This window comes from Sceloporus occidentalis, unplaced genomic scaffold, assembly GCF_023333645.1.
Source record: "Sceloporus occidentalis isolate IW3139 unplaced genomic scaffold, rSceOcc1.0.p SCAF_149, whole genome shotgun sequence".
NCBI classification, from domain to species: Eukaryota; Metazoa; Chordata; class Lepidosauria; order Squamata; family Phrynosomatidae; genus Sceloporus; species Sceloporus occidentalis.
The window spans coordinates 2361534-2376514 of record NW_028317129.1 but is presented as its reverse complement, the minus strand read 5'-3'; the positions used below and the strand labels follow the sequence as shown (position 1 = coordinate 2376514).

Here is a 14981-nt window from a genome sequence, read left to right as displayed (position 1 = left end):
AGTACATTTATCCCCTTTTTGCTCCGGGGCCTGATTGTAAAACAAAAACACCTTAAACTATGGGCAGATAGTGTTACCACTCACACTTTTAATGGATTAGGATTTTTTATTTGAACTCTTCCTTAAGACAATATGTTGGCCTATGTGGTTTGGGTCTTGAGCCAAAAATAGTCAAATAGCAAAACTTACCTACACTAGGGTAAGTTGTTCCATAAATCCCCTTATAGTTAGAAAATGAGTTCTATGACATTTGTATAGCAAGACGTAGTAACCGTGACCATTTTTTTCAATGGAGTCTTTACTGTTTTTGAATATATTTTTTGCTGTTTGGGTAAACCTAACAATTGGATGCCCAAACAATTACCAAAGTCCTTCAAACTGATTGCTGTATTTTTTTTGTTTATCTTCACAGATACATTTGTATGTATGTTTTTCCTTAGGTTATACTCCCAACATTTTCTTCTTGTCAAAAGCATATCAAAGCTTAAAGCACATAAATGACTCTTAACCATTAGTCTATGACTCCAGCTTAATACTTGGTATGGTCATACAAAATATACATGTTGTTTTCAAATCCTTTTTTTTATTGGTAGTGAAGTGAGCAAAGATATTTCCTAAGTGATGTCTTTTTTAGACATGAAAAATAGAATTTGTTTGCTTTGTGGCGTGTCAAATATATCCATCTTCATCCTCATCATCGTCATCACCACCTTCACCCTCATCGTCATCATCCTCAATTTCTTTTTCATCATTCATCATTTCGTCATCGTCTTCATCGTCAGACCATTCAGCAAAATCTCCACTGCCAAAATCACCTGAAGTTTCTGAGTCAGCTCCTGTCACCAAAATAAATACATCTCTCTATATAACAATATGAATACAGATCAGACACACTTTTCTACAGATTTATTTTTCTCCATTTAAGAAGAAATATTACAATTACCACATTCTGCAGCTCCATTTTTTCTTGATCCTTTAACTTCATTGCCATATCTATCAACACACCAACACTGACCAGTGCTGCTGTGACACTGGGCTGGTTTGTAATAGCCATCTTCATCGCACACTGGAATGTAGTACCCTTCAGAAAATAAATATCAACATTAATATTAAGGTACATTAGCATACCTGGGCACTCCTCCTCTGATGCTAATTATAGTAAGCAGAAAAGGTATGTGTGAAAGTCAAGGAGGCAGGGCTAACTTTGTGTAAATGTGGGAAAAGCCCCCAAAATAATTGAAAGAGACTAGAAGCCTGAACCAGCAAACCAGGACAGGCACAGGTAATATTGTGGGCATGCCTAGGCGGTTAAAGATAAATTCTGCTGCCTCCATTCACCATTCACCCTGGGGACCAGTAATGACCTCCAACTTCTGGGAGAATCATGCATTGATTTCTACTAAACATATTCTTGAAAAACTATAGACCTAAATTCCCTAACTATGAAGATACATTTCTTAATGCTTTATTCTTACATTCATTATAATATGCCATGTTTATGGTATATGTGCAGCCGTTGCTCAGGAATGGTATTATACCTTGACCATATTGTTCTTTTCATTTGTGGAGATGAGTTTCAATTATATATTGCGATAGAAGATGGCAGATAAACACTAATTTGCACATTTGATCTGCATGGTCTGTCCTCTCTGTGTGTTCTCCTCGCTGCAAGTAGCTCATTGCAGTTTTAAAATCCATTAAATGTGTTTGCCTCTATGACAGCCATAAGAAGGTAATTCTGCTAGTTTACTGTCATTAATGCAAAACAATCATCTACTGAATTATGCATGGTTATAATGTTGTATATATATTGCAAAGTAAGTTTGGTATTAAGTCTGTAATATTAAGTGGTTGCAACTCACCAAGAAACTTCTTTCCCGCTTGCTGTTTCTGAATATTACCAAGCTCTGTCTGGCAAGGAGGATCTGGAAGATATATTAAAAAACGTGGTACAAAACTAACAGAAAAAGCAGATAAAACCATGTTTAATGCTATTTCTTACTTAAATATATATGAAGTGCTGTGATATTAATACACAGTTGTTTTCCTAAGGTGTACAGCCAGTGCACATGCCATGTTTTGGGCGGAGTAGTTACATGTATGGCTAAAGGCAGGACTTTATAGGGAGAATTACGTGGCATTGTGACCCACTGATGATTATTTATGAAACATAATATATTTCCAGTGTGTTTCTTTATTGGTGCTGGATTCCACACTGAACCGTCATCTGACATAGCATCCAAATCACTATTTGCTCCCTTGATATCTCCCTTTTCTAGAAGCTTAGAATGTGTGGTATCACAGGGTTCTACAGCACTAAACATCACAATAATGAGTCTTGTATATAAACATCAGAAAATGTGTTTATTGTCTAAATATTTCTTTTATATGTATTTAGAGCCAACTACTCAGCAACTACTGTGTATACTACATAAATTGAAAGGGTATGACAAACTAGAATTGGCAGACTAAGATGAACTGTTACATTTGGTAAAGAGGGCCCTGCTCAAGCAAGATGGAATGGGGTGTAGAAAAACATAAGTAAATGACATGAGATGGAGCAGTATGGCCATAGATAAACATGGAAATTGTATCAGTGGGAGACAAACATTTGTATTGTTACTGACAAGGGTGGACTGGAAGGACCATTTGTGACATTTGTGTTTACTGTTATGATTGTATGTTGGTTAGCTGTCGTACGAATCATGTATTCTCAGGGGGACCATAGCCCTCAAGTGGGCATTACTTCTGGGGAGGGGATCACAATTTAACTATGAGACAAACTGCTGTGTTATCATAGGGCAGAATGGATTTTAAATATATTATTACTATTATTATTATCTTTTATTTACATAGCACCAACAGTCTACGCAGCGATTAATACAATACATATATTCAAGGGGTATGACAAGACAAGAATTGACAGACTAAGACAAACTGATACATTAGGTGGCCAGAAAATCTAGACTTGATTTTAAGGAATGGTTTCACTGTAGGAAACATATGAATAGTCATCAATTTTCAATCAAAGAAACGCTCTGAAATTATTATATGTAATGTTTTTGTGTTTAGTTTTTTATTCTGTTTAGTTTTTACCCTTAAGTGTTTGATGAAGCAGTTGTGACAATGCAAGCTTCGTGGGAATTCTTAGTTTAGCTTAGTGTGTTCCACTTTTATTAGTATATAAATCTGTTTACCTTGCTGTCTTTGGAAACAATAGCACCACTCATTGTTAGATATCAAGTTGTCCTTGTATGTGTCACATGTATTGAAGAAGGCCTTAGTACATTGTTCATTCTTGTCAATATAAATGCTTCCAAGCTCATACTGATCCAGCAGCAGGTCGGAATTTTTATCAAGTTTATTAAACATCCACCCAAGAGAATCTCGACAAATTGGCAGAATACTTGTGTCAAACCCTGCAATGAAAAAGTCTAACTTTAATAATGTTAAACTGAGAAGAAAGCATGCTTTCAGCAAACCAGTGGAAGGATATTATTCTTGCCTTATTAATTCTAGAGCAAAATCATAGCACGTTACATGCATACTCAAATATTACAATTGCACATATAAATATTTGTATATTCATATAATACCAACAGTGCTAGCGTATGAAATCATAATCATCTTTTCCTACAAGATAACATGACACATATACAGTTTTCCTGACACTTTAATTCTATAATAAATAGCCATATGTGGCTTTGATTTTACAGCGCTGCAATTAAAAGTACATCTGAAAAGAAAGTTTAGCTCTGTATTAATCAGAAAAGGATGAAGCAAAGCAACTGATCATTTAATAGAATACTGCAAATGGATTCAGTTTTGTAATTTAATATAATGCTTCATTTGCAGAATTGAACTAAGTTAAGGTACTAAATTAGAATGAGAGACATAAAACGATGAAAATAGCAAAAAAAACTTTCAAATAAATATGTGTTTATTGCAAAATACTAGTACTGTAATACTGTACTAGCAAGGGAGTTGTAAGAATGTCATGACATAAACACTAATAAAATAAAAAGACCCATTTAGTATTTTTAAATACTCTTTGCTACTGTGATGGGAGTTGTTTTTCTAAGGCTCCTAAATGTTCATGCATTCTGTCTCTGTTCCAGTTTGCACAGTGTTTGCTAGGTAAATGACTATGTCTGAAATTGGTGATGCTATGAATAATGTGTTACATTGCCACAGAAGTTCTAATACATTTTTGCTTTATTGCATAGTACTGCACAAACAAAAGTGCACATTTGTCTTTTACATTTAATTTAAATGACATTACATTTACCGTATTTGCTCGATTATAAGACGAGGTTTTTTTCAGAGCAAATGCTCTGAAAAATACCCCTCGTCTTATAATCGGGGTCGTCTTATAATCAGACCTCAAATAGGTCTGACTATGAGACGACTAAGATCCAGATCCCCCGCACCTGCAGGGGACCTGGATCCTCCTGTCTCCCCCCCCACTTACCGGTGCTTCTGAGTCCCCCGTGTGTAGCCGGGGCAGTGTGTAGATGTCTACGCGATTCGCGTAGACAATTTACGCTGCAGCCGGAAGGAGGTGTGGCTAGCAGCGGGGGTTGTCTGCGTCCATCGTGCAGACCTTCCCCAGCTGTCAGAGATCAGAGTTCCCCGCACTGGTGCGGCACCGGCACCGGTGCGGGGAATTCTCTCTGACAGTCGGGTAAGGTCTGCAGAGATGGACAAGTTCCAGTAAAAGAGACACTAAAAGTACGGTCAGAGAGATAGGATTTGAATCTGGAAAGACCTGTGTCATGGATGCCACGGTCATGAAGGGTTTGTAGAAGAGGGGAGTGGAAGTATTAAAGCCTGCAGATAGGTTCAAGAGTATAAGTAATGAGAAATGGCCTTTTGTTTTAGCGGTGAGGAAGTTGTTAGTAATTTTAGGGAATGCGGTCTTGGTAGAGTGCTTTAGTAGGAAACAAGATTGTAGAGGGTCAGGCTGAGAGTTTATGGAGAGAAATTTAGTTACTTTCTCCAGGTTGACCACAAGAGAGGGTAGCAGAAGAGGTAGTGTAGGAAGGTGTTAACCACATTTCAGTGAATACAAGGAGACTGAGGTGGTTAGAGATGAAAGAGGTCATGGACAGCAGTAAGAGATTGGATTATTGCGGTTGTTTGTGTTAGTATGGAAGGTGCAGGGCAGAGGCATGTTGGAATGGTGGGTCTAGGGTTGGATTCAATGTCTCCTGAGCACAAAATAGCTAGTGCTTCACTAGCATTTTATAACAAACAACAGTTTTACAATGTTTTACTTACACTGTTGTAACAACTATTATTATGGCTACCTATAAAACTTATTCAGATCATATTTAACCAATGTATGCCAACACCATATGTACATTTTCAATTCATTACTAAGCAGCCAAAAAATGTTCTTTTCCATAGTGAAATACATGCTGTGATTATTTATATTTAGGTATATATGAAACATGTTAAATTATCATGTCTTACTGCTTCTTTCCAGCCGTGGTGCGGTTTTAGTCTTCTCATTTTGATATTCGCTTTCGTGGAGAGCTTTAAACCAGTCTCTCAGTCGGTTTGCAAATTCTCTGAGTTCAAGATCAGTGCAAACTAAAAGATAAGAAAATATATATTCCATTACAAATTTACTCCAAGTTTGGAGGAATTATATAATATTAATTACTATAGCCAAAGGAGGATCCCAATGTCTACATATTAGGATTGGTTTCTGTAGCGGGAGTGTAATGTTCTACGAAGGACGATTGTTGTCCAAGTGCACAGCTCACCCACTCAAACACTAAACTCCCACTCTGGATTTGCAGGAATGAATTAAAACTTGGGACGCTGTAGTAATACTGATTTAACCCCTTGACTACAATTGACATACCAGGCACATCATGAAAATGTATCCCCTTAACAATACTTGACGTACCTTTTTTTTAAATTAATTAAGAAAGTGATATAAGATCTCTTTCTTCTCCCAAACAGTGTTCGTGTAATGCCTCAATATCAAGGCATTCAGCAACACTGAAAACTGTTGCAGGGGCCCGGCCTCATCGCTCCCCAGAGTGACAAGGTGAGTCACATACATCAATGATCGTCTCGTAAGCTCAAACAGTGTTGGAGAAATGACTCGATATCGGTACACCTAAAACACACCCCAGGACACATTGTGATCACTCCAGAGAGCAGCCACAAGTGCCAAAGCGACAGAAGTTGCCTCTTGCAAGACGTCAGCACCCACTGAAAAATAAACAAGTTCCCAAGAGGATCTGTTCAGACCATCCTGAGAACTCTTAAGAACCCCTGCAGGTTGACTACAGGTACATTAAAAAAAGGAAGTCAATGCAGCCCAGCTTACTAATCACAATGTGATTAGTAAAATATATGAAACATAAGGGGAAAAAAAATGGTAATATGTAAAAATGTCACCATCAGGGGAACCATCCAGTTCCAACAAAATGTTAAAAAAAATCCCAAAATTAACAAAAAATAATTGAAAAATATTTTTATGAGCTATTCCTAAAATTAGTGCTGTATCTTCCCATAAATTCTGGCATGGAAAGAGTTAAACGACTAGCATTTGAAACACCCTGGGGTGTCTATCTTTCCAAAATATATGGTTTGATTGGGTAAATTGAATTTCGCCGCTTCAAATATGTCCCAAATAGGATGTGGGGCAGAATGACCAGATGTCAAAATTCCAAGCTGAAAAACAAAATTGTGCATGTCCCAAATGTGGCCTTTTACTCCCAAATGTATGTGTATGTGTATATATATATATCATGGTTTCTGTTAATACTAGTTAAATCAAGATGCATGGGAGGTGGCCGGGAATGATAAATATTTGGGAAACCTTTTGTCTTAGTTTAGATAACACTGATATGCGTGATGAAGGGTGTGTGGAAGAAAGACAGGTTTTCGCATGAAATATATTGTAAAAATACCTGACATGTCAATAATCAGGTCAGGAGATCTTTGGGTTTTACTGCCCCATGATTGTAAAGACCCGAGGGTGTGGTGTTGGCCAAAGGGAATAACTTACAAAGGGTAACTACAGCAACCACAGGGTCAAATCAGGGATCTCCCCAGTAGACTCAATTGGGACCCTCTAGTATATCCAGGGACAGGTAGTGAAAATAAGAGAGAGGAGTGGAGGAGAGAAAGTAAAGCAACAAAGGAACATCACTAACCCGGAGCTTTCAGGTAACTATGAACATGCATGTTTGAATATTGTAAATAGGAACTTATATATATGTATTTGTGTCAATTAATGTGGGGATTATTGTTATTGTACTGTTATTTGCATTGTTTTATATTTGGAACGTTCTATTAAAAGTTTGTATTGTTATATCATAGCCGCATTGTGGATTCTTTGATATCCTGTTGTTGTTTCCAAAATATTCTGTTGCATTCTGGAAGAAGCGAAAGTTTTCAGTTCAAACCTTAAAAGTTAGAAGAGATAGAACAGGGATTGTTTAATTTAATAAGCCAGTGGGTGGGTTTATCGGTGCATATTTCATAAGTGTATCCATATACCTATTCACCTGGATAAGTGTAGTTATTGTAGCTAGAAAACACATTAGCCTTCAGGAGATATATCCGAATACATATTGTGATTTCATTGATATGTGTTTGGATGTATCTGTTGTTCAATCAGTTGTAATCTTAAGCACATAACACATTCATAAGTCTTTTAGATTGTATCCTGTAGATAAAGCATTAATCCATCTGATTGATATTTTAATCATACAATTCCCTAGTTCCCTCAAAAGAAAACTTAACAACATATTTCTCATGGAAGGAGATTTTTATATATTTGTTATAGATTTATTAGAATATATCATGGCTCATGCCCGTCTAGTCAGATATTTATTTCCTCCTATAGAAACAGGCCAACATATCTAGGCATAGGGACCCTCCTTTGGATATATGTTGAATTACTTTGTTTTGCACATCTTGCTGATTGTTGAGGATAGATAAGCAATTAAGAGAGCAATTCCGATAGTAGATTATAAAGCATCTGAGGAGGCGTGGAATTTGTTTCACCCATATTTATTTAAAAGGAGATATACTTTGAGTGCAGGCCACACAAATTAATTATTGATATATAACATTTAATGTAAACTATGTTAAATAGACTTGGGTTTGCTTAAGGTTGCAATGCATATTTCAGCCACAAACATTTTTCCAGCGATACATACAAGAGAGTATACATTTTACTTGTTAAAATGGCAGTTTCATGTTTAATTACATCACTATATTACATATTTATTGAGCACAAGCAGATTCTAGCTGATTATATATGCTGGAATAGGCAATGTATGAAAATAAAACATTATTGTAAACAGAATACACTCTGATATTCAATGTTATATTTATTGATTCTTTCTGGTCCTTATGTATTCAGTAATCTGTAGCTATTCCTGGGTATAAGTATTCTGCAGGCTCCTGGAGCAAAGGTTGAATAGTTTAGATTTTTTGTACAAGGTCTTGCTATGCTACACAAGGAAGTTGAAGAGATTTAATCTATTTTCAATGTACTATTTAACAACACTCATTCAATGTAGCTCTAGCTTCTTCCCTGGCCACTTCGAAGTCCATGTCTCCATTTCTACAGCTCCACTTCTTCTCTTGCCCCTTCTTGTTCTCCCCTTCTACCTGGTATCACCCCTATTAACAAAGCCAGAATAATGCAAAAGGATTTGCAGAGAAACAGAGGTGCAGAAACGCTTCTCCTTCTCTATAAATTCTCCAAAAGGGCACAACACTGCACGTCCCACAGGAACAGCCTCTCCCCACTCCTCCAGTCAGAAAGTGGGTGAGCATGGAGGCTCTGCTCTTTTGCAGAAGTGCTCCGGGAGGCCTGGTTAATAGTGCTGTTCCCGGGAGAAGTGGGCAAAGACAGAAGAACAAGAAGCGGAGCTGTGGCGAAGGAGACAGGGACATGGAATTGGTTGTCGGAGAAGGTAGGGAGACATTGAGAGAGCGTGTGAACAACAAAATGCAAACCAAAATTTAGAGCTCTCTGCTTTGTTTTCATTTGTTTCGTTGGGGTCTTTCCTTGTTCATACGAATTAACGGCATTGGGAAATTTTGTTAAAATTACAATTCGTACGAATCTGAATGCACAAGTCATATTCAACACAAAAATGAAAACAAAGAAAAATTATTTTGACATTTTACTAAATCACATATAAAACAGTGTTTTGTTTTTTTTACATTTAATAGTTTTGCTAATAGTAAAAAAAAGTAAAATGGTTAGTCTATTAACCCCTTGATGACAATTGCCGGTCCGGGCACGTCACGGAAAAACATGTCGTTAACGACAAATGACGTGCCAGGACCGTCATTTGTTAAAACGGGTAAAAAAAAAATCGATCCGTGATCGATTTTTTTACCCAAACGGCGTTGCTGTAATGCCTCGACCTCGAGGCATTCAGCAACGCCATGATCGGAATCAGGGGCCATGTCTGGCCCCTCCCCGGGGCGTCAACATCCGCCATACAATGTATGGCGGCGGACGCCCGTTTTAAAAGCGTTTAGGAGGCGATCAACGATCACCTCCTAAACTTAAATGGTGTCGCTGGAATGCCTCGATCAGGAGGCATCCAGCGACACCAAACACTTACCTCTTGATGGACTGTGACCGCTCTCCGGAGCCGCAGCTGCCGGTGATCTTCGCCATCAGCAAGATGGCGGGGGCCCGGGAAAAAAAATAATAAAGATGAAATGGTTCGCTAGATGGTCTCCAGACCCTCTAGAGAACTCTGGCTCCACTTGCAGGTTGAATACAGGTACTGCATTCAACCATGCAAGTCAATGGAGCCCAGGAAAAATAAATTAAAAATAAAATAAAATTAATAATAATTAGAAAAAAAATAGTAAAAAAACAGTAAAATGTGGCCTTTTAGTTCCCCCCAAAAATGACAAACCCATGCATGTGGGGTATCACTGTACTCAGGAGATGTTGCTGAACACATATTGGGGTGTCGTGTGACAGCGGCATATACCAGGAGCTATAAATTTATACATAAAGTAGGTGTGTGTGGGAAAACTACACACACAAAAATACTACTGCAAACTTTGAAAAAATGCTGGTGGTAAAATGTGTGCATGCAAAGAGTTAAAATACCAGCATTTAAAATACCCTATGGTGTCTAGTATGCTTTATTGGGCATACTGAAATGGCCCGGCTCAAAGATGTACCAAATAGGGCATGGGCAGTGGATCCCCAAATGCCAAAGTTCAACATTGAAAATGCGCATGCCCCAAATGTGGCCCTTTTGCCCCCAAACAGCCAGGCAATATCATTCATGTGGGGTATCACCACGCTCAGGAGATGTTGCTGAACACATATTGGGGTGTTTTGTGATAGTGACATATACGAGAACTTTTTAATTCATACCTGAAGTAAAATGTGTGTGAAAAAACAAATGCAAAAAAATGACTACCACAAAGTTTGACAAAGACTGGTGGTAGATATGGTGCATGGAAAGAGTTAAAATACTAGCATTTGGAATACCCTGGGCTGTCTAGTTTTCAAAAATATATGACTTGATGGGGTAAATTGTATTGGCCGGCTTCAAAGATACCCAAAATGGCACATGGGGGGAAGAATTACCAGATTTGGAAAAAATGGCTTTGAAATAGCAAAACGCTACCTGTACTTTTTGCCCCATAATGTGTAGAAAAAAGCAAAAAAACATAAAAACATTGGGTATTTCTAAACTCAGGACAAATAGTAGAATCTATTTAGCAGGTTTTTTCATTACCTTTTATAGATGAGTAAAAGATTTTTCAACTAAAAGTTAGAAAGTCATTTTTTTCTAAATTTTTCACCATATTTTATACTTTTTTTAATAGTAAATAATATGATACAATCAAAACAATGTCATCTAAAGAAAGCCCTTCTTGTCCTGAAAAAAACAATATCTAATGTGTGTGGGTTCAGTAAACAGGAAAGAAGAAAATTACAACTAAACACGAGCAGCGCAGAAATGTTAAAACGGCCATTGTCACGAAGGGTACAAAAAGTAAAATCAGCCAGGGGTTAAACATAGCCTAGCTATTTTAGTGTTTCTGTAACATTATGTTGGCTTTGCCATTGGTATGCAATTTAACATTCCCATGTCTCAAAAAGGCAAAAGAAGAACAATCTTACCAAGACATTCATAAAACCAAGTAAGCTATTTAGAGTAAAAACGTTATGCAGCTTTCTTCCAATGCTGTCCACAACCTATACAGCCAATTTCCTTCAGTGTACAATACAAATATTAGTATTCGTACATGGTACAGAATTACATATCTATTTATTGTACAGGCTTGACTAGTTTTCAAGATAATAAATATTCATAAAGGCATGTTGCTTGCTGCTATAGTACTTTTCAGTGACTTTGTGGAATACAACAGAAATTCAAGCCTCGGGGTCCCACTACTTGACCGCACACAAGAAATATATTTTTTCTCTCTATTTGGAGCACATAAATTCTATTACTAGATTTTCAATGACATATTGTCAAATGATTACATTCATTTTTATGATATGCAGAACAAATGAAATGAATTACCACGCATGGCCTGTCAAAATTATTTTGAAAATAAGTGTATTTGATATAAAACATTCTTTGCAACTAACATTTTACAGATACTTCTGTATATTATGTTTTAACAAACTGTTAAAGGTTTTCAATAGTTTATAGTATACTACTATACTATACTAGTATACTGAAACCTGTCATTGAAAAACATTTAGTATTGCTAAAATTCCTGAAGTGCAAAACTATATGTAGATTGTGTTCTTTTTTAACAAGTGTTGACGGTTTTGAAAGACTTAAAAGACTTTATAAATGGTTTCCTGTACTAAATGCCTCTCCCTTCTCACCCTTAGTATCCTGTCAGATTTAAGAAAAGTTCAGAAATAATTTAATGGGAGCAATAAACATACCAATCCTGAGGAAAAAAATAAACTTTCTGCTCTCGTGATGTACATATACACTGCATATTTCAGATTTATTAAAAATTAACTGTACCATTTAGGAAAATGACAGATCGTTTAATGTTAACTTATTATTATGTATATGAAACGGGTACATAGCGCTGTAGTTTTACATGGCACACATAGAAATGTTTTTTCAAACATGTTCTTCTACTTGGACAAACATTTAATGAACACACCCTAACCGATCTGTCACTCTAGCCTTTCCTCTGAAGGTTTCATTTCAACCAACTGAACACTAAAACTTTATCAATTCATATGTCAACAACCTATCAGTGCTCATGTCAACATTGGAAAAACGTTTCAAGGAACATTTTGCAGCACATCTTGAAATTTACCACATCCACTGCCCCAAAGCTCCGCCCACTGTGCGCAAACCACATTATCAGCATAATTTAGCTCTACCTAGTTATTATGGCACAGATTATATCGCCAAGTTCCCACCAACACTACCGTACATCCTTGGTGTGAGGTTAGATACATTTGCAGTGCAGCATCTATATCAGGCAGTATATCTTTACAGAGGTTATATTGAGGAAAGTACATAAATAACAATGAAATCAATGATTTTAGAGCTGCACAGAATTAAAAAAAAATTACAACATTTCTCTGAACCTAGTGATTTATTCACATTTTGTGCTGGTCGTGGCCTGAGCAAGTGTTTTGCGTGAGATTAATGGGATATTAGGACAATGGGACATTAAAGTAAGTTGTGGCACTCTAGAGGCAGAGATTTGTGCATGTGCACTTGTTATAGCATATCCCTTATCAGTGTACAGTTAGCCAGACATAGATGTGATACAGTGCAGCTCAGTGAGCATAAGCACTTAGTGAGCCTGGCATATGTCATAAATCTCATTACTGTATAGTGATCTGGCTACTGATGGCTGTACTGCAAAGTTTCCCAGCATTATATATTGAGCCAAAGACAGTGGGATGGCATAACTCCCATAATTTAATAGTAAGCCACTCACTGAGGGTGGTGCAGCATAACTCTATCATCATATACTGAGCCTGAAAGTGGTACAGTATAACTCCTATCAATATATATTGAGCTTGACCGTGACACATTACAACTTTCATCATAACATAGTGATCCAAACACAGACAGTGATGCAGAATTACTCATATCATTATATATGGAGACACAGATGGTGGTACAGCATGAATCATTTTATTATACAGTTATCCAGACACAGACAGTGGTTCAAAATGACTTCTATCATTATACAGTGATGATTGTACTGCATACCCCCCCATCATTGTACATTGAGCCAGACAATTGTAGTGGTACACCACAACTTCCATCATTACATAGTGATCCAGACACAGACAGTGGTACAGAATGACTAATATGATTATATAGTGATTCAGGCACAGACGATGTACAACATGTCTCTTTTCATTATATAGTGATCCAGACACTTAGGGTGCTGGAGCATGACTCCTTTTATTATACGGTGATCCAGGCATAGACATTGATACCAAATAACTTTTATCATAATACATATATCCAGACACACATGGTGGTACAACATAACTACTATCATTATAATGTGGGCCCGACACAGATGGTGGTATAGCATAGCTACTCTCTATATAGCAAGCCAGACACAGATGGTAGTACAACATAACTCTCATGGCATAGACATTGCCTTCACCACACACATATATCTAAGCTTTTACTTGAGCTTGTCTATTTTCCTTTGACTACAGGTTGTTAGCATGGGGATGCTGATGCATTAACTCACTTTTCCTTACAAGCAATAAGCAATATAGCTTCCACTGTTAATGACTGGAATAAGGAACCTCTTACTGAACGATCCTGTCACATAACATAATGTAAGGGGAAGTCTCCTCTGTCATCACTAATGACAATCCAGAAATAAAGTCAATCTGTATGTCTGTAAACAACCTTTCTGCAGGGGTTCATGCTTTGCAAAACTATTAAATGTTTGCAGGTGAACATACAGTGTTAATGACATTACAATATTGTAACAAGGGAGGGCCCCTCATCACCAACTGTTGCTTTTGTCCCATTGTTAATTCACCCCTGATGGTAGCAGGAAAATGGCTACTCCGAAATTATATACATACATGCTGGTTTTCTAATACATATCTGCTGCTTATTTTAGTATGTTAACCCTCCCATAGTTTTACAACTGTTATTGAACAACATGTTGGTACATGCACAGTATTTTCAGAATAAATGTTCACCTAAGAATGATGGTGTGTGTGTAAAGGGTTCACCAAAAGAGCTGTAGTAACTCCCAGAGATCACCCAGTATCCTCCTGTTGTCCCCTGAATAACTTCCAGCACCAGTCAGCATGCGCACCTTGGAACCCTGCTATGTGTACCCAATAAGTAGTCAACTACCTTGAATTGAGTAAAGCAGGAATGAACAGTTTATTGTTGTAAAACATAGACTCATATATCCACAGAACTTCATTAACATAAATTAACATTGATAAATAGGTGCATGTAGACAACCCAACCTTTAATCCCCTGGCAGCCAGGCTGGAGCCATCTCTGAGTACCTTGGGGCCCTGTATGACAGGTCATTCTGTCACATATCTCCCCTTTTTAAAAAGACCCCAACCGGGTCTGCAACCAGTTCAGTTGGAGAGCACAGCTCCTAGAGTTGTGGATGCAGGGGGCTGTCAAGAGGCACCTGTCCCACTAACCAGTACTGGGGTGCACTTAGAGACTGGGGAGTTTGGGTCCCAGATGAGGACAACACTCCCATTTTCCAGGACAGGGATACAGGGTCCATAATCTGTGGGTAGCAGGCTTGCTTTCAGTCAAGGCAGCAGTGCTCTGCCTCGATGCCAACAGTTCAGCTGGGGGATCTGGCTAGGACATGCAGGGGAGGTCTCGGTCAGTTTCTGGGCCATATTGCGGGGAATAGGGCAAAGTGTCTGGAGTGAGGGAAGGGAGTGTGCAGAGGCCAGTTGTGCTCTGATCGGATGTTTGTGCTTTGGGCACACTGCTGAGCAC

General features: G+C 37.7%; 1 protein-coding gene across 2 annotated transcripts in view; it reads right to left on the bottom strand.

Moving 5' to 3' along the window:
- Positions 1-669: 669 nt before the first annotated feature.
- Positions 670-14981, bottom strand: part of LOC149280701 (testican-3-like) — a 107428-nt gene continuing 93116 nt past the window's right edge. For both annotated transcript variants that reach the window (XM_089500172.1, XM_089500173.1), the window contains 5 exons: positions 5476-5595; positions 3198-3419; positions 1863-1925; positions 944-1081; positions 670-836 (listed from right to left, as the gene is read on the bottom strand). In XM_089500172.1, coding sequence (XP_089356298.1) covers positions 670-836; positions 944-1081; positions 1863-1925; positions 3198-3419; positions 5476-5595 — 710 coding nt within the window. The remainder of the gene's footprint in view (positions 837-943; positions 1082-1862; positions 1926-3197; positions 3420-5475; positions 5596-14981) is intronic.